The sequence below is a fragment of the Leuciscus leuciscus genome, assembly GCF_965113295.1.
Source record: "Leuciscus leuciscus genome assembly, chromosome: 9".
In the NCBI taxonomy this organism is placed as follows: domain Eukaryota; kingdom Metazoa; phylum Chordata; class Actinopteri; order Cypriniformes; family Leuciscidae; genus Leuciscus; species Leuciscus leuciscus.
Genome location: NC_138733.1, coordinates 14297742 through 14319375, shown reverse-complemented (window position 1 = coordinate 14319375; position 21634 = coordinate 14297742). Strand labels below are relative to the sequence as shown.

The 21634-nt window shown below is 37.5% G+C and overlaps 2 protein-coding genes across 2 annotated transcripts in view; one reads left to right on the top strand and one right to left on the bottom strand.

The window, feature by feature from the left end:
- LOC309507122 (uncharacterized protein) overlaps positions 1 to 12411 on the bottom strand; it is a 16169-nt gene extending 3758 nt beyond the window's left edge. The window contains exons 1-4 of the mRNA XM_082181259.1: positions 12085 to 12411; positions 10230 to 10343; positions 7142 to 7184; positions 5036 to 7044 (exon numbers count right to left, since the gene is read on the bottom strand). Coding sequence (XP_082037385.1) covers positions 6935 to 7044; positions 7142 to 7184; positions 10230 to 10343; positions 12085 to 12138 — 321 coding nt within the window. The 5' untranslated portion in view covers positions 12139 to 12411 and the 3' untranslated portion in view covers positions 5036 to 6934. The remainder of the gene's footprint in view (positions 1 to 5035; positions 7045 to 7141; positions 7185 to 10229; positions 10344 to 12084) is intronic.
- An 878-nt stretch (positions 12412 to 13289) lies between these two features.
- On the top strand, positions 13290 to 20512 carry gvin1l2 (GTPase, very large interferon inducible 1-like 2). Its single transcript, XM_082180989.1, has 4 exons — positions 13290 to 13406; positions 14209 to 14289; positions 14470 to 14597; positions 14740 to 20512. Exons 3-4 carry the CDS (start codon positions 14543 to 14545, stop codon positions 19305 to 19307), a joined length of 4623 nt encoding a protein of 1540 aa, XP_082037115.1. The 5' UTR covers positions 13290 to 13406; positions 14209 to 14289; positions 14470 to 14542; the 3' UTR covers positions 19308 to 20512.
- The last annotated feature ends 1122 nt before the right edge of the window (positions 20513 to 21634 follow it).

Below are 21634 nucleotides of genomic sequence, written 5' to 3'. Positions count from 1 at the left end.
TGAGGACGAAAGTCTCAACCGCCTGAATCGAGTCTTTGGATTTTTTTTCATGCAATTGATGACACAGTATAGAGTGTTATTGACTATTTTGTAAACAACAAGAACAAAAAAATCAAGAAAAAAAATGTCTGGAGCAATTTTCACAGCGGATGTATGGTTACTGTACTTTTATGTTTATTTTTTTTGTTCGTTTTCTATTTTTCGAAAATTTTGAACTTTAGCACTAAGGAGGGCCGGGTGGATCCACTGAGCTTTCTCAAGCTTGTGTATTTGTGGTGTGTGTGCATGTGTATGTATATGTATATGTGTAAATATATATGTATACATGTGGCAAGCACACACCTTTGAGGGACCTCTCGGCATCGGAAAGGGATCGGCTTGGAGACGCCAAGTGCCACCCATTGAGCTACACGGTCTAGAGTTGGTCTGAAAGGGGGACAGGATGTAGGGAGTATGTAAAGGGTAGACGCATCTCCCTTCTCGTCAAGAAAGTATCTTGTTTTGCTGTTTGTGGTTGGTTGGTTGGTTCGGTTCGTTGTTTGTTCGATTGTTTGTGTTTGATGCCATATACTTATCACCCCTCCTTCCCCACCCAGACCTCCCACAAAAACGTCACCACTGCCTCTGTCTCACTGTGAACGCGTAACAGCCTCTCCTGGATGGACCGAGCGCAGGCAGAAAGGCGGGAAGAGGGCAGAGAGGTAGGGAGGAAGTAGAGGCAGACGGGTGGGTGAACAGAGAAGGAGAGATATCTGCCGTCGCTGTGTAGCTTTTCTGCGTTTGTTCATCGTTTCTCTTTATTCTTTGCTTTCCTTCCCCACACGAAGACTCTAGCAGTCATTCCTATTTGAAGGTCTTAGAGACTCTAGCTTTAGGTAGCGCAGGGGTGAATAAAGGAGGGAATGAGTGAAATGTAGGAGGGGAAGGTTTCATTCAGCCCCTAAATGAATCGAATATCCTCTCAATCCTCCTTCGTTCACTCAGTTTCCAAAGCAAAGCCCCATCACAGAGAAACTTCCAAAAATCGACAAACTCTCCCAATGATTTCAATGAAAAAAAAAAAAGAAGTACTACATCAGGGCTCCTGCAATACAAAAGAAAAAAAAAAGAAAATATATTGCAATGTTTGTTGTCAAAATATATACATATATATTTCTATCTAAAGATATAGTAAATATATACGTGGTGAGAGCAGAGATTTAATGCCATATCTAATTGAAAAAGAAAAATTTTATTTTAAAAAAAGATTTGAAGACAATCGCTCAGTGGGAGGTGCAGCAGTAAGCGAGAGGAGGTGTCGATCATGAAACGCTGAGACAAACGGGTAACATAACTAAGAGAGATTGAAAAAGAACGGCAGAGGGTGTGTTTCGACATGCCGCAGCAGTCGCCGTGTAGGGAATTCTGGGGAAAAGACCTTAGAGATTCCCAAACTAACTTCCTGTCATCGTGATAATCAGCCGGGCTGCATAATGCAACATGTCTGTATGGTATAAAGGAGATATTTATGGACATTTCCCAACACACTCTCTACAGTTGCTTGGAAACAATGGAAATGTGCCACAGCAACTCCAGCTCGTAGATGGACCCACGACATCTGTGAGCGCCATCTGAATCCATGCACCATCTCTACTGCCCAACGAATAGTATTAAATACCCACAGTGCTTTGAGAGCTTTCCGTCAGGCCCTTGAAGAGACAGTTCACCCAAAAATTCAAATCCGGTCATTTATTTACTCACTCTCTGTCGTTTCAAATCGTATGACGTTATTTCCTCAGAGGAACACAAAAGAAGATATTTTGAAGTGGGGTTTTTTTTGTGTTTTTTTTATAAAATGAAAGTAGGGGTGATGCAATATACTTCCAGACAGCAACATAGTGTCGGGCGGTCCAGATCCGGGCCACATCTGGTACATGTGGATTCAACACATACCAGATGTGGGCCGGATCTGAGCCGACACTAGTATTGACGATAACCCAAATATTGATATCGTGTTAATACTATAGTAATCCAATGCCTGGTTGACACTCCAACTTTTGTAGATGGTGGCATTAACATTCTTTTTTTCCCCAAAAAATTCTGTAGGTATTGCAATAATTTCGTTTTTGTGCAACGATAATTGTGTAGTGAAAATCTGATATTGTGACAGGTCTAAATGAACAAAATTTGAACCCCATTGACTTTCATTGAATAGCCAAAAAAAAAAAAAAAAGAAACATTTGACAAAATATCTTCTTTCATGTTTCAAAGAAGAAAAGAAAGTCATAAAAGTTCAGAATGACATGGGATAACAAATTATTACAAATTAAAATTTCTGGGTGAACCGTTCATTTAAGGTGAGATCGCTCCTGTGATTTAAAAAATTCAAGCTTTCGGCTTGTCTGAAAGGTCAGATCTTATATATCAGGGGAAAGATCACTACATTTACCATTAGCCCCTGCAGACTCCAGCACGGCAAATAGCACACATTTATAGTTTGTTCAACAGGATTCAGTTTTATGCAGCCGCCTGAGCATATCTCATGTTAGGAAGACTTGACGCAACAAATCCTAAGGGACAGAATAGGGACGTGTCGTGTTGGGTTTAAAATTGAGCTGATTGAACGATAATATATTTGTTTGTGGCATATGAAAAAAAATACAAAAAAAAGATGTTTTATTGGTGGCTTGATAAATTAGGATTGTGTAAGATAAATAAATTTGATCGCCCAGATCTAAACCAATCTTGAGACAGAGTTGCGAAGAATGTGGACTTGTTTTAAAAACAATGAAAGAAGTATGTGTTCCTCTTATTGCTGCTCAAATGCCCACTGACTGGGTTTTGTCCGCCTGTCTGTTTGATGGCAGACGCGCCCAGAGCATTTTGCCATGAACGTTTCATTAGGATTAGACCAATATCTATATCAGTATTCATGCCTGTTCAGGTGAAACATTTTGTGAAAATATTCCCTTGACCACCCCAGAAAGCCCTTGCGTCCCATGATTTTTCACATTTAAAAGACAGTTGCTGACTTGAAATGAATTAGATTTTTTGTTTTGTTTTGTTTTTTTGCTTTATTTATAAAAATATATGTATCCAACTGAGTTCTTTGTTTGATTCTAAGATGATTTATGTTGAAAAGAAAATGCAGTTGTGTTGCGCAACGGGGGCAGGCCTGTTTAGCCAGTCGAATCAGGGAACCCCAAGCTCCAACCAATCACAGGAGAAGCTGTGTGAATACTGGGCGGAGTCAGGAATAGAACTCCACCCCCACAGCCTGTTTCCCCGCCCAAATGATCCGATTAGCCCCTTTTCATCAACTAATAAAAAATCCTGCTATACCCAAGACCTCCCTGTCAGCATAATTTCTAATCTACAAATAAAGACTCTTGTATATATGAAACTGTTTTGTATAAATAATTACTATTTTCGACATCTCCATTAGCAACCAGGGCACAATTGTAAGTCTGGTTAAAGGTATACCTTTAAATGTGAGGGGATTAAAAAGACAAAAAAAGCATAAAATCTAACAAAAAGTACTTTACACCTTGAGTTTTGAATGGGGCACATAAACCCAGACCAGACGTCTGGTGTTTGATTTATATTTTCCTTTTTATAATTTGTCTTATGTTTTTATTAATTTATGTTGTTGGTTGTTTTGTTTGTTTTTACTTTTGTTTTGTTTCTACCTTTTGGTTAACTTGACGAAAAATGGCATTGCATGCTCTGAATATTTTGCTGGTTATTAAAAGAAAAAGGAAAAGGAGACAAATAACTAAAAGGGAAAAAAAGTTTAAAAAATGCGGAGGGGATTCCTAAACTTTTATGGAAAAGTTGCTTCAATTTGCAATTGCTTGTGTTTAAATATACAGTTTTTTTTTCTATGAAAACAAAACAAAAACAGAAAAAGAGTACTCCAACACCTTGTGCAATAAAGCTATCTTTCTATGAATGGTGCCTTGACCCTTGTGTGATTTTTTTTCAAATATACATCAGTGATTCTTGAGATAAGGGACAAAACATGTTTTAGATTGACTTCATAACTTAATTTGTGTGGACTCCTTCAGGGGCATTAAAAAAAAGCATGCTATGTTTTAATTGGATTCATCAAACAGTGTAAAGTCGTCAATTATGTAGGCTAATAATGGTGTTCGGTAAAAGTCCTAAATGATTAAATACATTCTCTACATTTTAATCCTGGGTTTAGTTCCTTAATTCTCTACACTCCTTTTTAAACATAACCAGTCCTTAAATCAGACATAATACCATGTTGAGTTGCTTTTTTTTATATTTTAACACAATAAATGGAAAAAAATAATAAAATGTTTCTTTCAAAATAAACAGAAACCTTCATCTGACGGTGTTGAAAACGGACAGAGTTGACAAATGACCAACCCCATTAGTTAAGACAACTAACTCATTTTTAAGCTAATGTTTAATTTAATACAACAATCCTTCCAGTGGTTTGTTTTTCTCCTTTTAGCGGTACAGCGGTACTATGTCTCATTCTGGGTCTCCAGCAGCTCACAGAATACAAAGAAGCTGTTTGTTTGAGTGTAATGGTTGGCTATGAAGCAGCAACAGAAATGCTCCCAATGTGAATCCAGGATCTGTAGCCTGTCTTTAAACCACATAAATTACATGAACTGATCAGTTGTTCCACAAGGTGGCAAAACTGGTCCCACCAGATCCAGAATATTTGTAAGAAACATGGGGGAAACCTAATCCGATGACTAGGCTTTATAGCAATCCAGCCATCAGAATCCGTTCCCCTATCCCCCTGATGATAAGAGATGCTGATGTGGTGGTTTAAAAGATGCTTATTCTATCCTGTATGTGCATTGAGCTTAACTAGATCAATTTGATAAATATTATTTAGAACCTCCATGATGGAGGCTCCATCATGTGTATGAAACATGGGGGAAAACAGAACTCGCAATTGCGAGTTTTTATCTAAGTTTATATCTTCATATTCTGATATTCTGTCACAATTACGAGATGTAAACTCAGTCAAACTAACTAAAGTCAAAATTGTGAGATAAAAAGTTGCAATTACCTTTTTTATTTGTTTTATTCCGTGTCGAAAACAAGCTTCCATAGTCGCGCATGCGCATTGCAAAGGAACACGATCGAGTTTGAAAGTGTTTGGCTGGTCAAGTTACATAAATCACAGGTAAGTGCATTTAAAAAGTACTTGTTAGTCATAACGGTTTATTTTTCAAATAAGTATAAACATATATAGCTATTGTTCATTGAAGAGTTACATAGGATAAACATTCAGTTTATTTTTAATATATTCATTGTTTTATTGAAGGCACTATTTCTTGTTTCTTTCGTTTTCTCTATAATGTGGAGCATGAATTATTAGCCTACTTCTTTAATGAGTTTTCCACTAGCACTAACTCACCAGCAGAGGGAAGAATGACTACATCTTGGAGGCTTGTGAAATGTTTATTGAATGTGATTGTTTGTTGCCATGGCAGTTTATACAAATCACTGGTACATAATCTGTTATTTCACAGTTGAAAAATACACATTGCTCTCAGCAGACTTTCAAATGACAGATTTTCACATTGCTTCCCACCTAGGCACATTGCACTCGATCACCTAGGCACATAATGTAACATAGAAATGTTACATAATGTAGATTAACTTAAAATGATTAGGAAAAAAACATAAATGTGGGTTTATTTAGCTATCTGAGCTCAATTTGAGGAAAAGCCCCTGTTGGGGACACCCGAGCAGGTTGAGGAGTTTATTGAATACATGTAATGGCGTTATAGTTCTGGTTCTGTTGGCAGTCATGACTCACGTGAGCCACCTATTGGTGCATGCGCAAACAACACCCGTCTCCTATCATTCTCCTCGGACACAGGTTGAGACACAGTAGGCCTGCGTCCCAATGTGCATACTATCCATCCTAAATAATATGTGACATTAGTAATTGTCAATACTATTTAGGGCAGATAGGGTGGATAGTATGCACATTGGGACGCAGGGTAGGTCTTCCATTAGGTTTGACAAAATGCTGCCAACAGACTTAACTGCAATACTTGACAGAGTTACATTTTGCACTAGGCTAATTTTATATCCTACAAATTTTATTATTTTTTTTTAGCTTTTTTTAATGTTAACAATACATTCATGATCTGTTCGTATTACAGGTATATTTGCATGAGAAAAAAGAAGCAAATTTGCATTCTGTTGCCAAAACATTTCTGTACAAATTCTGGTTTCATATTAAGCAGAGCATTGTTACATCATAGTTACAACTACATGTCAATTTCTTAAATATGTCATATTTTGCATCAAATCCATAAAAAATGAAAGTATTTTGATGACATTGCTTTTTACTTGAATTTATTTACGTATGTGACCTCGAAGGAATCCAAGAGTAATCAGATTACATTACTTTCATATTGTAATGTTGAATTATGTTACTGAATACTTTTTTATGAAGTAATTTGTAACAGTAACAGAATGCTTTTTTAAAATAACCCTCCCAACTCTGCATTCAAGGGCGTCCTCAGTATATATAGTTTTGGGTTTGTCTAAAGTAAATATAATTATCTTTATATATATATATTTTTTTTTTTTTACTCTATGGTTTGTTCTCATTTAGATGGATAAGTAAACGTGTAGCTTCCTGTGATATTCTTCTATACATTATTGTGCATGTTTTTATGCATTTATCTTAAAGATCTTCTGATCTGTGAGTGTTTGTGGCATCTTTTATCAGCAAATGGTCTGAAATGTTTGTCAGTGTCTGAATGTTTGTGTTTGTGCAGGTATCAGCTATCTGTACATCAGAATACGTGACTGTCGCTCACAGAAGTCGTCCTTTAGCATGGATGCAGGCCAGTTTTGCGTGTGCGCAGTTGCTGGGGTTATAAGGTTATACTGGGTCTTGATCAGCGTGGAATGGACCCTGCTGACAGTTTAGCTGGTTGGCCTTTCATTTGTGGTCTTTCTGCTTCTTCTGCTGGTACTTCCTGTACTGGTTCTGAATTGTAGACGCCGCCTTGTCGGGAGAGGCTCCGGTGTGTCCATTACTGGACGAAGAGTCTAAAAAAACATGGAAGAGAATTGTTCAAATTTAACATTTTGTGATATTCAATTATAAATGTGCGTAATGTTTTTGTATTATTGTACTAATACTTACGCTTTCTGTAAACTCCCAAGCTGTTCCTTCTCTGGCCCCCAAACTGCAAAGCAAATAATACAGAAAGAATAAGCCGTGATTAGTAGTTTATTGAGGCAAAAGTCGTAGTTAATAGTTAGTTAATTGGACCATAATCTAAAGTGTGACCAAACATGTCCCTGTATGAAAAGAGAAGCTAGGGACTGCTAGCAATGCAACGACGTGAATAAATGGAATTTTCATTTTGGGTGAACTATCCCTTTAACAAGATTCAGAAATTTGCAGCATCTCAAAAATGCTTTTACTCTTAGCGTTTACATCACTACTTTGAGGTCTTCAGAAGTGTCAGTGCATCCTTTTGTCCTTGAACGCACAAAAGCATCAGCCGTGACAGTCTTATCACAGTCTAATGACAGTGTCGCCTCTCTGTCTTTCCTGCTGGAATGTGCGAGACATGGTGGCCCAGACAGATCCCGCAGGTGTGAGACGGGACATTCCACACATGCCACTGCCGCGGGTGACGGTGCGACTCAATGTGTTCACGCCGTTGGGTCATGTTACGGTCCTTATGGCCGCTCTACTCTGTGGACCCACAATTATTTTCAGAAAAATGTACAATGTATGATAGGAAATGTGCATGGCAGTGTCTGAGAGTATTTCTTGGATGCTTCTAATTGGCCGATTTCCCTTCAAAGGCGCTGCATGACCCGTAACCTTTTGGTGAGGCACCGTGTAGCCCCTACATAACCCTTAAGTTTTATCTCGTACTGGAGACCAAGTAGTGTATCTGAAGTCACATTGGATGGCATCTGGTAATGGCAAACATTAATATCTATTTCAGGCAGCATGCCACAGTAAAAAACCCTTAATTGGCCAATTTCCTTTCAAAGGCACTGCATTGACCCATACATAACCTTTTGGTTAGGGACTATGTGACACATTTAAACGGAAAATCTGAACTCCTTCTGGAGACCAAATCATATTGGATGGCATCTGGTTATGGCAGACATATTTTGGTTGAAATACTACAGTACAAAACCCAGATGAACATTAGACCCAGCGGACTGAAGAGCTTGAAGGCTAACGCAAAGAAAGTGCACTGATGTCATCACTTGAGTAAATTATTAAATGTAAATCACTAGCAGCCCGATTTGACCATTTTGACATGCCAAAAGGAAAGCGGCTTTGCTCTCTTTAGTAAGGACTTTTACAGGGGATTGTCCTCGTAATGAGTGTTCTGTTCTGTGATGTGCTTTGGATAAAAACGTCAGCTAAATGACTACATTTATCATTTAAGAAAGTTAAGGATCCAAATGAATATGAATTTATTATTAGTGAAATCTTAATGTATTTACAATATTAAAAAAATTAAATGATCAGTAAGTTATGATAATGTTTTTTTACATTGCTCAATAAATTTTTTTTTTTTAATTGTTATACAAGTTTCAACAAATTTTTTTTAAGTAATTGAAGTTGAAATGACTTAAACATCCAAGTTGATTGTACTTAAAAATTTAAGTTACAGCGTAATAATTAACCATTGTTTTGCAAATGTATTAGGTAGCTGTTGTTGAAGCAGAACCTCGAGGGCTTCTATACAGACTTGGTTTCTAGAGGCATACTGCATTAAGACACAAATCCTTCTCCATTGGATTATAGGCACCTGAGGGATGCCCAAGCTTTTCTGAGGTTAGCTGAGTGTGTCTGTGTGTCGGCCTTGAACGGCACCTAGTAATGTCTGACAATCACTGGAATTAAGACTAAGTCACATTGCGCAACTTCAGTAGAAAGATATAACAGGATGCAGCAGCTAGAAGTTGGAAAGTATAGTAAGAAAGAAACAGAAAAATGAGACCAAAGCATTGAACAAGGGCCACCCACATAAACAAGGGCCACATTAAAATTCTCATCTCTTTGTCCACCCACCAGCATTGCCCTCTTTCACCTTCACTTTTTCAAAAAGATCTTTTCAAAGCACAGTGCAACTTTTAGGATGAATCTTATGAAGATAAATGTCACCTCCAAATCATAAAAAAAATATTTTCCTTAAAGAATTTGTTTCCTATGATGATAATTATTACATTTTTTACTTCGTAATATTGTTTTCATGAAACTTAAGCATATTTTCACCTAATTTCTTATTTATCTACTAAAAAATATTCTCATGACTGTCCTTTCTGGACATAAAGATTGCTTTTTCAAAAGTAGCATAAATTAATTTATTTCATTTTATTCAAATAAATTACACTGTAAAAAAAAAAAAAAAAAAAAGTTGCTCCTTTAAATTTTCAAGTACAATCAGCTTGGATGTTTAAGTCATTTTAACTAACATTACACTAAACTGACTTAAAAAATGTGTTGAATCTTGTATAGCTTGAAAAACGCTTAACTTATTTTGAGTTAATCAATCAACATTTATTTATACAGCCCTTTACAACACTCGAGGTGAGCCAAAGTGCTTTCCAGGAAAAAAAGGAAAAAAATAAATAAATAAAAATATATATATATATATATAATGACAACAATATAATGCAAAATATAATAAAATATATATATACAAAATATATAATGCCACAAAACAAAGTATAAAAACAAAATGTATGCCACAAAGAAAACACAAAATGCCACAACAACTGCTATGAATTAAAAGCCAGTCTAAATAAATAAGTCTTAAGCTTAGCCTTAAAGAGGCCCAAGTCAGTGATTGTACTGACCATGTTAAAACCATGTAAAAACATATGTTGTCATGTATATATATATATATTTTTTTTTTTTTTTTTTTTTTTTTTTACAGTGTAGCTCATTACACAAATATTGCCATAATGTATAACTACTTAAATAATTTGCACTATATGAGAATGAAATCTTTTTTCACAGTACAATAATGATCATTTGGGGCATGTGCGCTTAAATGAGAAGACACTAGTGTTTATCACAGGCTCCATTTTCATTATGCAAACAAATTATTTTTGATTTTGATTTTGATTAGGAGGTGAATATGGCTTGTTTATGTTCTTGGTGAGATGCATCGTAAAGAAAACATTGGTGTTTTTTTGGGGGGGGTGTTGAGTAATGTAGGTAATAGTTCAGATATGCTCGAGTATTTCACCTCTTCTGCACGGCTTCCTCTCCGAGAATGGGAGACGTTGTGGACCTGCCATGGCAAGGGCTGGGAAACCACATACGGGAGAGGCTCCTGCTCACGTAACCACCGAACACCCAGCTGAAACAGACACAGCAGGATCAGTGTGTGTATGTGTTACATGATCTACAGTATGTTGTTGATGTGTGTGTGTGTGTGTGTGTGTGTGTGTGTGTGTGTGTGTGTGTGTGTGTGTGTGTGTGTGTGTGTGTGTGTGTGTGTGTGTGTGTGTGTGTGTGTGTGTGTGTGTGTGTGTGTGTGTGTGTGTGTGTGTGTGTGTGCACGCTTTGATGTCAGGTCTTTTGGTTTGACTTATGATGTGTCATGATCCTGCATGCTAAACTGTCATTAGAAACAACCATCTTGTCCCCTGTGAATTAAATCAACTTTTGTCGTATAAACAGATGTCGTGACAAAATGTAAGTGATCTAGTTCCTGCTGTCTCATTCACATTTTTTATCAGGAGTATTATGGCCCTGAATTGCAATGTCATGCACCCTAAAATCTTTATTACTGAGATTGGAAGATGTTGTATCTTCAAACAACCAGAGATGACAGGTGACTCAAAGACTTTTCATATCACACTGTCATACTTTTTAAAACGCTTATAAGAAAGTGCTGTAGTAATACAATGCAGTGTTATACCTTGTAATTAAAAAAGTAATTGTGCACATCCCACCTTCTGGCAGGTGCAGGACAAAAGGAACTAACAAAGTGAAAAAAATTTGATGTCCGCAACACTGCTCTTTGCTCCCATATACCAATTTTTTTTTTTCACAGTGTTATACCATGTACCATGGTATTTAAGGGTGTTTTATCAACTACAGGCACTTTTGTGTCCCGGCCAGTGGTTGCTTTTTATTTAAACTATCAGTTAAAAAAAAAAAATTCCACCTTACATGAACGTAACATTATAGCTGTCTTGAAAATATTTACCATGCCTCCATTTTTGGTCTCAATCATACAATGTGAAAATGCCTCATAAAATATTATTACACGTCAAGAACTAAAACTATTGGGTTTCAAAATGTTTCTTTTCATTAAATGAATGTCACATTATAGCTGTCATTGAAACCTTTTACCATGCCTTTCATTAAGTCTTGATACTTTTATTATTTATTTCAATTTATTCCAATCTTAAAATGTAAAAATCCCTTTATTATTATTATAATTTGTTTTGTCTTATCTTATCCCAATCTTAAAATGTAAAAATCCCTTTATTATTATTATAATTTTTTTTGTCTTATCTTATCCCAATCTTATTATTAATTTTTTTGGTCTTATCTTATCCCAATCTTAAAATGTGAAAATGCCTCATATGTAAAAATTAACATAAATAATAATATGATTTATAAAACATTTTGTGTAACATTTTGTGCATGTACAGTATGTTGTACATTTACATACTAAACTAGTGAGAGTGTTTTAAGAGAGTTTATTTTCTAAAAGTCTACAGGGGCAAAAAATGCCCATAGTTGAAGAAACACCCTCAAATATATGTCCATAAAATGTTTTAGCACTTTGATTTTAATGTTGAAAGATGAATTCTCCTTTTGTCCATATGTTATAAAACACTTTAAAATGCATGAGTACTCTCTCATTTTCACGTAGTCAACGAGAAAAGAATCTATTTAAATCTAATTGTGATATTGTCCTCTGTTGAGTCTTTTCATCATATTTGTCCATCTAACATTTTTGTCACAGTTCATTCATCTGGCATACGAAACAATGACAAGAATCTCAGTCAACTGCATGGCTTTTGGTTGGTATGTTGACGATTGGCGACAAATGCATGGAGATGTAATCTAATGAGTTGCCTTACCTGTTCACCCGCTCTCACCAACATGTACATGACTGTTAGCATTGTCACCAGCATTTTGAAAGCTTGTTTCTTTGTGTTTTTTCTTCAGGTAGTCCTAGGCCAGAGCACGTCAACCGTGGTGATACTCGGAGAAGTCAAGGATCTAGAGCTGCATCTTTCTGTTCAAGCCAGACGCACTCACACGGCTAAGTCATTTAAAGAGCTTTGCGTTACAGAAATAGGAGGCATGTAATCTTTTCCTATGCGCACATGAGCGTTTATCCCTCTGGGTAGAGCTTTAACCTCATCCTGAGCCAGACATTACACTTTAACATCAGTTACTTGAACCTGACTTAAGAACATAGCAACCACTGCAAAGTGCTAAAAACAAAGGCTAGATTCCTCAGAGGAATGCAAAAACATTGAAATACAATTGTTCCTTTCACGATATCCCTTTCCTTTTTTATTAAATCAGGAAATGTCATTAAAACTTGACTTTTTCACATCAGAAATCACAATTTAAACAAGTCTATCTGTAAAGAGAATGTTTTCGAAGTGCATGCATGTTGAGAATCCCTTCTCCACTAATCAATATTTAATCAGTCAGTAAGTGAAGGTATGATGCCACTAATGAAGTCATTACTCCAGCATGGAAGCCAATAATGTTTACAACCACAGCAGCTCAATCCTAATCTATACACTATAAATGCATTAAAAATGCCAACAGCAATGGTAATTAAATTAGAATTGTTTTCATTTGGGTCTTGCCACAATGGTTTGGGTTCCCAATTTTGCTAAGCTGATTTTGAGGTCCTTCTATGCGAGCACACAATCAAGTCATCAAGGTTGTTTTTTTTTTGGTTTTTTTTTTTTGTGTGTGTGTGTGCATGTTTTATTGTCTGAAATATCAAAACAAGTGGCATCTGCAAATAATAATCTTCTGAGCAGTTCGCACAGGTGCCATTTTTTTTTTGTGAAATGTTATACATGAAAAGTCTATTTATGCTTAAAAATAAATGCATTTATCTTTAAATTAAATGCCACTTGGTTTTATATGTTGTTGCCACAATAATATATAGAAGTGTTTTAAATCACACGACACATTGCCTAATTCTGTGCAGAAAAGTTGTATGAATTATTTGGTACTTTTTCTGCTACATGGAGGTTGTTTTGATAAGGGAGTGTGAATGTGATCTTTAGCCTGTGTGCGTAATGAACGAGGTGGGGGAAATTCCACAGAAGCAGACCATATCGCTCTCAGGTCTCATATAAGAGCTCAATGTTATGATCATGAAGTCAGTTTCTTCTAATGACAGCACAGCACGCATTAATGGAAGTATCAGGTCAGACAAACTGATTTTTTAAATGAGAAATTGCTTTAATTTAGCTTTGTTATGATAGTATACGTCGATTTGTACTTTACATTTGATTTTAACTGAATAGATTATAACTGATGTTGGAATTTGTGGTTTTGGAACTATGGTTAATGAATTATTCACTTGTGACTGGATAATCCTTGCAAAGACATTGGCTTTAATGAGAAATAGCTTTCCATCTGTGTGGCTTGAGATAAGCATACTTATGACTCTGGAAAGCAGGAAATAAGAAAGATGCATGTTAAGCAATTGTTGTATGAATTTGCTGCAAAATACGGTCACACTTTAGATTATGATGCAGTTCTCACTATCAACTAACTCTAAACTAACTATGACTTTTGTCTCAATAAACTCCTAATTACTTCTTATTACTAGTTAGTAAGGTAGTTGTTATGTTTAGATATTGGGGATTATGGGATGTTGAATATGGTCATGCAGAATAAGGCATTAATATGTGCTTTATAAGTACTAATAAACAGCCAATGTGCTAGTAATATGCATGCTAATAAGCAACTAGTTCAACTGAGAATTGGACCCTAAACAAAAGTGTTAACCCAAAATACATATAGCATTAACAGTTACACAAAAAATGGTAAAATAAATCCCAGCTATGTGATGTTTAATTCAGTACACACTGATATATGCATAGTTAGATGTCTAACCAGTAATGTTCCAACAGTGTCAGAAATTAATTAGCCTAGTATGATTAACATAATTTGGTTCCCCTAAGGCAAAGTGTGAACAATTTTGTTGTATTTTTTTTTCTCAGATGGATGCCGTTTAGAAAGGTCTGGATGTAATTTATCCTCCATCAAGGACATGGAAATCTAATTTGACCTTTTTAGGATAGGTAGGCACTTAATTAATCTATAATCGGGTCTGGAATGAACACTGAAGGTTTTGCTGCAAAAATGACACTCAGCATTGTTATTTGACTAAATGTGCAGTCAATACTAAAACTTTCATTTTGAATTTGCATTGCGTATACAGTATATTGTGTAACAGTGTTTATTTTTTTCAGTTTCATAAGCGAAAAGGACACTCTGGCGTGCTGGTCAATGCGATACTACAAATTATAACTGACAACCAAATACTCTAAAACCATGTCTCTTCATCGGAGGATTGTCCCCGATCTGGGGCCTCTAACTACTGAGATAGGTGAGGGTTATGCATCAAATTTCAGCATCCCATTATTAAACATGTTTTTGTCCAGAAATTGCTAAAATCATAGCTTTCAGTAATATTGCAATGTGATATTACTATAAGTGGATTTTTTTCATCCAATACATCTCTTCTCTAGTGTCTGAAATTGACAGGGACAAGCATATTTTACTGCATATGCTGGACCTGCACAGGGAAAAGGTGTCGCCTGTGGATCTTACAACAATGCTATATGTAAACACTCCAACCACTGAAGACGACTTTCCACAGGACCCAACAGAGCTCTCAAATGCATTCCTCCGGCGGCTCTGGTTATGTAATCCCCAAGCCCGCAGCACTTGCTGCAAGGTAGCAGTAGGAGACTACGGTTTGGACATGGATGAGAATTCACAATGTGCCATCAATCCTTTAGACTTGGTTGCTGTCATCTACATGACAACAAATAGTTTCCTACAGCAAGAGATCACCCACCGAATGTTGCAATGCAACTTTGCAGTGCCTCTGTATCTTCCACCGGTTTACCCAGAAAAGAAGGGGACCATGCTCCTGTATCCATTTAGAGGTGTTCTAGATCAGTGGAATTCACCTTCTGAGGGAACTATCATGAAGAACATGGCCAATTCCAGGATGCCATTTCTCTCCGCAGTGAGGCTAGGTCGCTGCAGTGTCTCAAAATCTCGAGTACTTAACTGTGTTCTTGGGGGGCCACACAAGCTGAATGAGTGCTTCATAAACTGTGGTATGGAAGGAGGGCAGCTGCCTCGTGTTCTCTCAGATGGTCTGGTGGAGATGTGTTGGAACCTGCCTTCAGGAGATCATCATCACAACGTCTTCCCTCGTCCTGTGCTAGTAGCTAATCTCCGTGGAGATGCAGCCAACTGCAAAAAACAGATGAGTCTGCTGTGTTACACATCTGCAGTCCTCATCGTGTTTTGTGGAAGTTTTGGTGCCAAGGAACGAGAACTGCTTGCCTCATGGAGGGAGAATACAAGCCACATGATTATAATCGACTGCTCAGTGTCAGTAGAGGATGGCCAAGAGAATCATAATGAGAAAATTAAACAAAGGCTGATGAAGGATTTAGAAATGCCTGATGGAACAATGCTTAACGGCTGTGAAGGTAATGAGGAAGAAATTGCTGAAAGCTTAAAATATGTTCTTGATCGCTTTATTCCATACCTGCACACCGCAAACCTTGTAGGTACAGCTGGTATGGCCAGTGACCTCGACATTAATGTTGATGAAGATGAGATATGTCGAATGGCATCCAGGGAAGTTGAAGAAGTCCTCAGTGGAATCGAAGACGGAGTGTCCAGCTATTTGGAGAATCAGCTGCCCCTGCAGGGTATGGTATGGAAGCAGTTGTGTCAGCTGGAGAAGGAGGAAGGACGTCGCCAACAACATACATCACAGAGCTTAATAGGGGAGAAGGAAAATCTTATAAAACAACTGCTTGATTATAAATTAACAACAGCCATGAGAGCTTTTATTGCAGCTCTCTGTTCATTTGACACAACCAAGCGAGCATTTTTCCTCTCTTGGATGAGGGTGAAACTTGAAGTTATGCAGTTGCATAAACTGTCCCATCTTAGGGGAACAAATGAGGAACAGATGCAAGAACCTTGCATTGGACTTGAACATTTCCTTCGAGAAATGGGATTGGTCTACGAACGATACTTCCGCGGTCCGAACAGTGACTTGTATGACATGTTCCGCTTACCATATGTAGGTGCTGAACTACTCTTGTATGGAGTTCCACTTGAGCTCTATGATGGGGATGCCTCAGTATTTCCCATGAACTGGGTATACAGCGTTCTTTATGAGGTACACAAGCAGCTGCCAAAGTTCAGTCGCATGAGAGTTTTGACAATCTTAGGTTTCCACAACTCCAAAAATGCGGAGATCCTATCTGCATTGTTTGGCACCAACTTCCCAAAATGGGGTAGAAGGCATATCAAAGGGGCATACATGCTTCTCCTCAGCCTGCCTGACAACTTAAGAATGGAGATGGACTGTGAATTTCTGATGTTGATTGGCACAGAAGGTTTGAACCGCAATGCAGGAGGAAGTCGTGTGCATGACATTGAACTGGCTACCTTTGTCAGTGGACTGAGTGACATAACTCTGGTAGATTTTCCAGCTGAGGGTCAGGACGAAACAAGAAGCAACCTTCATATTGCTGTCAACGTTCTTCTCTGCACACGAAACTTGCAGAGGAAGACTACCTTTCAGGTCGCTTCAGAGAGAGCAGGAATGGATGGAAAAATCATGAGTAGTGTAATTGATGTACTTACCACAGGACAGCTCCCAAATGAATCCCAAAGAGAAACACTTCTCACAAGTGAAACAGAAGGTGTAAGCCATAACCTGTCCAGCTCATGGAACAGCAACTCTTTGACTTCACAAAATGATCAAATCTACAGTGATGCAGTTCTCAGGCTAAAGAAAAGCCTGTTGACGATGTTCCATGAAAAGGCAACAAATGATCAGCCAACCTGCTTAGGTGCATTAATGGAGTATATGTGCAATCTATGGGAGAAAGTGAAAAATGGAAATTTTGCCATAAAGTTTGGAGACACAGATACAGCTGATGCCATCATTGGCCTCTGCACAAAACTTGTACAGGGAGAGAAGCAGCTCAATGATCAACTCGATCTTTGGGTTCAAGGGTTGGACAATCACATAACAGAGTTAAAAGAATCTGCATCACAAAATGGACAGGATATTGATTCAGATGGTATACTCACAATTTTGAGGAGTGAAGCAAATACACAAATCAGTGCAGAGAGAGACCAAATTAAGGCAAGTCTCTGGGACTACCTTAGGCAGGAGGATATTGATATTACCCTTGTGGAAAATTACAAAGCAAATCTTCTCAAAAGAGTAGACCTCATTCAAGAGCAAATGACATCTGATGTTGCCCAGAAACTTGAGTCTGCTACCATTCGCCATGAAATGACAATAAAGATGCACGCCTTATTGACATCACTTGAAGCAGCCCTGGAGGTAAAGTTACGTTCACTCTTGAAGACCTGCAAGAACAATGGCAGTGTGATTGATGACAAGGAGCTTGAACGTGAATTTGTTAGTGTTTGGGAAAATATCCCATCCAAAATGAAGGATCCTCCTCTAGAGACACAGGAAATCTTTGAAAGGATGGTGGAGCAGCTAAAGAAAAACCTAAGCAATCGTGGTCTAAAAAATCAAAACGTTAGACTCCGAAATGCAAACCAACTCAATGGCTTTAAAGTGAAGACTAGCCATTTTGCTCTGAGTAGTAAGATGAAGAAAACACTGAAGTACAATAAGAATGTTGCACAAAGATTCACCAATAATTTGATAGAAGATTGTGACAAGAGAGTCTCAGAAAAACTGAGGCACAAAGAGTGCTATTCAGACAGCTACATGAGAGAGTTGCTTGCAACTGTGGATAAGGGTCTAGAAGTTTTAAAAAGTGAGTCATTCATGATGAATCCCAAATTTGAAGTGGATATCAAAGGATACATCTGTAGCAAAGCAGTGGAGTCTTTTCAAGAGGTGCAGGCATTGCTCATAAGGGAAAGAGAAACTAAAGAGAGATTCCTAAATGAGACCAAGGACAGACAAATGCTGAATTTCATATATGGGTTCCGACAAAGAGACCAGTGTCAAAAAGCTGTTCTGTCTTTCACCAACCTGTGTCTCAAGCCAACAGCCGAAGACTTCATTTACAGCAGTTTGGAGAGACAGATATTTAATGATATGCTCCAGAACAAAAATGCACAGCTTTATAGCTCACCAAAGAAATTCCACTACGGTCTACTTAAAGAAATGCTGCTAAAGGACAGCTTTGAGAATTTCCATGAGTATCTTCAGTCCCATGAGAGCTTCAGCCAGAAGAGTATTGAAAACTTTATCAAAGCTCATCTGTCAGGTTCTGTAATGATCGAAGACCGCAGGGAACAGAGAATGCACCAAATCTTTAATTGGGTGAAAAGTTGTATTAATCAGGCATCAGAATCTAGTAGTGGGGCACAGATCAGTGTTAGGCAACTACTGGAGAAAGTTTGCATCAGCCTGGAGAATCTGGGAAAAATCACTGTGCCAACTCAAATCTTGGAAAAACCTTTGTTTGACATAAGTACACATCGTGAGAACTTCCTTAAAGACTTACAGGAATCAGTCTCTGAGTTGTCCTCATCAATTGCTCAGGAATTTATGGAGAATGAAGACGTCATTGAAGTCCCTGATGACCTCCCTAATAAAATTCAGGGCATGCTGTATGACAGAGTGAAGGGGTGTGATAAGCGATGTCCTTTCTGCAAAGCTCCGTGTGACCTGGAAGAAAAAGATCATCAAGTGCATGAAGCTGTTGTGCATCGACCTAAAGGTCTAGTGTGTTATACCAATGCCAACTCTACCACTCTGTCCCACAACACCTGCTCTGCAGATATTGCAGGTAAAACCCAGTTTCAAAACAGACATACTGGGGGCCAGTCTCTGCCCTTTAAGGAATATCAGTCCATCTACCCAGACTGGAACATTTACCCAGAGGACCCTAGGAATAATGGGTCTGCAGTCTACTGGAGGTATGTGTTCATGAAGTACAACAGAAGGTTTGCTCAAGAATATCAGTGTGCACCTGCTTTATTGCCTCAAGTATGGGGGAAAATTACTCAGGAGGAGGCACTACAGAGCCTGAGAGAGGCCTTTCACATTACAGAGTGATAATGCCTTTCACCAGCATTATTATATCAATACCTGTATTTATGATGATTTTACTTCAGCTCAGCCGTAGCTCGTCTGTATGGGCAGGTGAGGCAGAGCCCCACTAAAATATTCATCCAAACATAGACCTCTATATACACTGAATCAATTATAAATGTGTTCAGCATTCTGCATCAAATATTTTTGGGATTTTCTAGACTATTGTAAGTCGTAAAGTGAGCATGATATTTTAAAATGTAGTGCATGGATTCGGCAGGCATGCATTTATGATACTAAGAGGGGCAGTCGGTAACTGAGCCCTCCCTACCTCTACAGCGCCCCCCAAATTTCCAATGTAAATCTGTGATGAAAAATGGAACTGCCGCGCACTCTTATAGAGAGCCATTGGGGCAGATTTCAGGCTGCCCGCTTATTTTCATGTGACGTTACGTCACGTAAACCTAGCTCCAGACCAAGAGATGCTATCAGTCCGCTTCAGCTATGTGTCTGCATCAGGTCAGTTGGCATGTCTATTCTTCCTATGTGGAGTAGCATATCAAATTAATAAAAGTACAAACCCTTTAGTTTAAACGTGGTCATGTGAATAGCCTTTATATACAGTAGTTATGTTGTGTTTGTTTTATGTTTGTTCTGAAAATAGACATGACTTTGTTTTCCTCACTGGAATTACATAACTTGCAACATTCTAAAAACAACATTCGGATGCAATAAATACATTAAGGCAATTCTAAGATGCATTCTATGCGTTTGTCATGTGTACTAAAGTCTGTCAATCATCATTAGAGCGCCAAGTTCGCCAACCTCAGGCTGAATAATGCTAGGATGTTAGAATTCTGCCAAAAGTGTGTCAAATGTGTTCAGTGATCTGAATATAAAGCTTACAAAATGTTTATCATAAACTAGCGCTAAGACCCAGAATCTGTCCTACCTACATTTACGGGTAGGAGCCGCTACTGTTTCAGCTGATAAAACAGTTTTCTATTATATAACTTTTCTCTAAATAAAAAAGACAGAAGGTGAAATTTGGATTCATCACTTACTTGCCAGTTGATGAAAAAATGTATGAACCTTTGCATGTTATGACCTGATAGTTTACTTTTTGCATCTTAAATAGCTAATGTTAAATGTGAAAAACTTAATGTAATTCAGCAATACTTATCAGCATAATGTTTTCTGATACTCAATGAAATAAATGTGTGCCAGTATGGGAATGTCACTCTTACTTTATTACAAATGTTGCCTTTATATTTTACAACTAAAAACTATTTTTCTTCCTCTCATTCTCATCTCTGTTTTTCATATTTGTATGTTAGATTTCCCGTTTTTATAAATGTTGTGGATTTAAATGATTGATTTTTCAATGTAAAAATGTTAAGGAAATAACAAAAAAATAAATGAAAAGCTCTAAAGCTCTAAAAGGGCAATGTTTTGTATTTCAAATGACAGGGTTACAAATGGTCGATGTTTTTTTCTTTGATTTCTTTAACCCCTCACATTATTCACTCACGTGATGACAGCAGGTCAGTATAAGGTATCGGAATTGTGGGAAATGTAGTAATGTAGTCATGCATAAAAAATATATACAAACTGTACAGTAAATTCGCAATTAAGCTTAATTATAATCAATAAAAAAAATTATTCTGCAATATATTTCTCTCCTTTTGCTTGATAGCTGATTAATTGTGACAGGTATTTCAGATTACTGAAAGACCTTAAAAACCCTATTTGATGCTTTCCACTGAATTGTATGGTAGTTGGGATAGGTATGGTATTGAGAGGACAAAAGAGTGAAACGGTGAATGTTATTGAATGGGAATGTTTAAGGAATATTTGTTATGCTGAGACTTTGAGAAATTCATGCAACCTCTGTGCTGGGATACATGCACACCAATTTAGTGTATCCAATCCACCTAACCTTCTTGTCTTTGGGTTGTTTCGGAAACCGGAGGAGGAAATCCATGACACATCTTCTGCTCTGCCAGAACCTTCTTGCTCTGAGGTGACATAGGCTACCCACTGAGCCATACTCATGCTTTCAGATGCCATAACTTCACCATTAGAGAGGGGGGAACGGGCATTGGCCAGGTCTAGAATTTTATGTCACACTTTACTGACTGGTTATGTAAAGTGTCTCGTCTCAGATAATAAATAAGTTAATGCATTTTTAAATGTAATGACATTTCTTAATTTTAAACTCTCACTCTGGCACTTTTTTACACTTATACAGTGAGTAAACTTTGATCTCCTTGGCATTGATGGCAAAGACATCAGTATTGGGGACAATGATTCTGTTTTTATGAACAAAAATATAGATATTAGTTCACATA

Bases quoted from the DNA above. Each gene is read 5' to 3' on its own strand.
- gvin1l2 (XM_082180989.1), top strand. From the start codon at position 14,543: ATGTCTCTTCATCGGAGGATTGTCCCCGATCTGGGGCCTCTAACTACT. The intron at 14,598-14,739 runs GTGAGGGTTATG...TCTCTTCTCTAG, and splicing joins GCCTCTAACTACTGAGATAG to TGTCTGAAATTGACAGGGAC.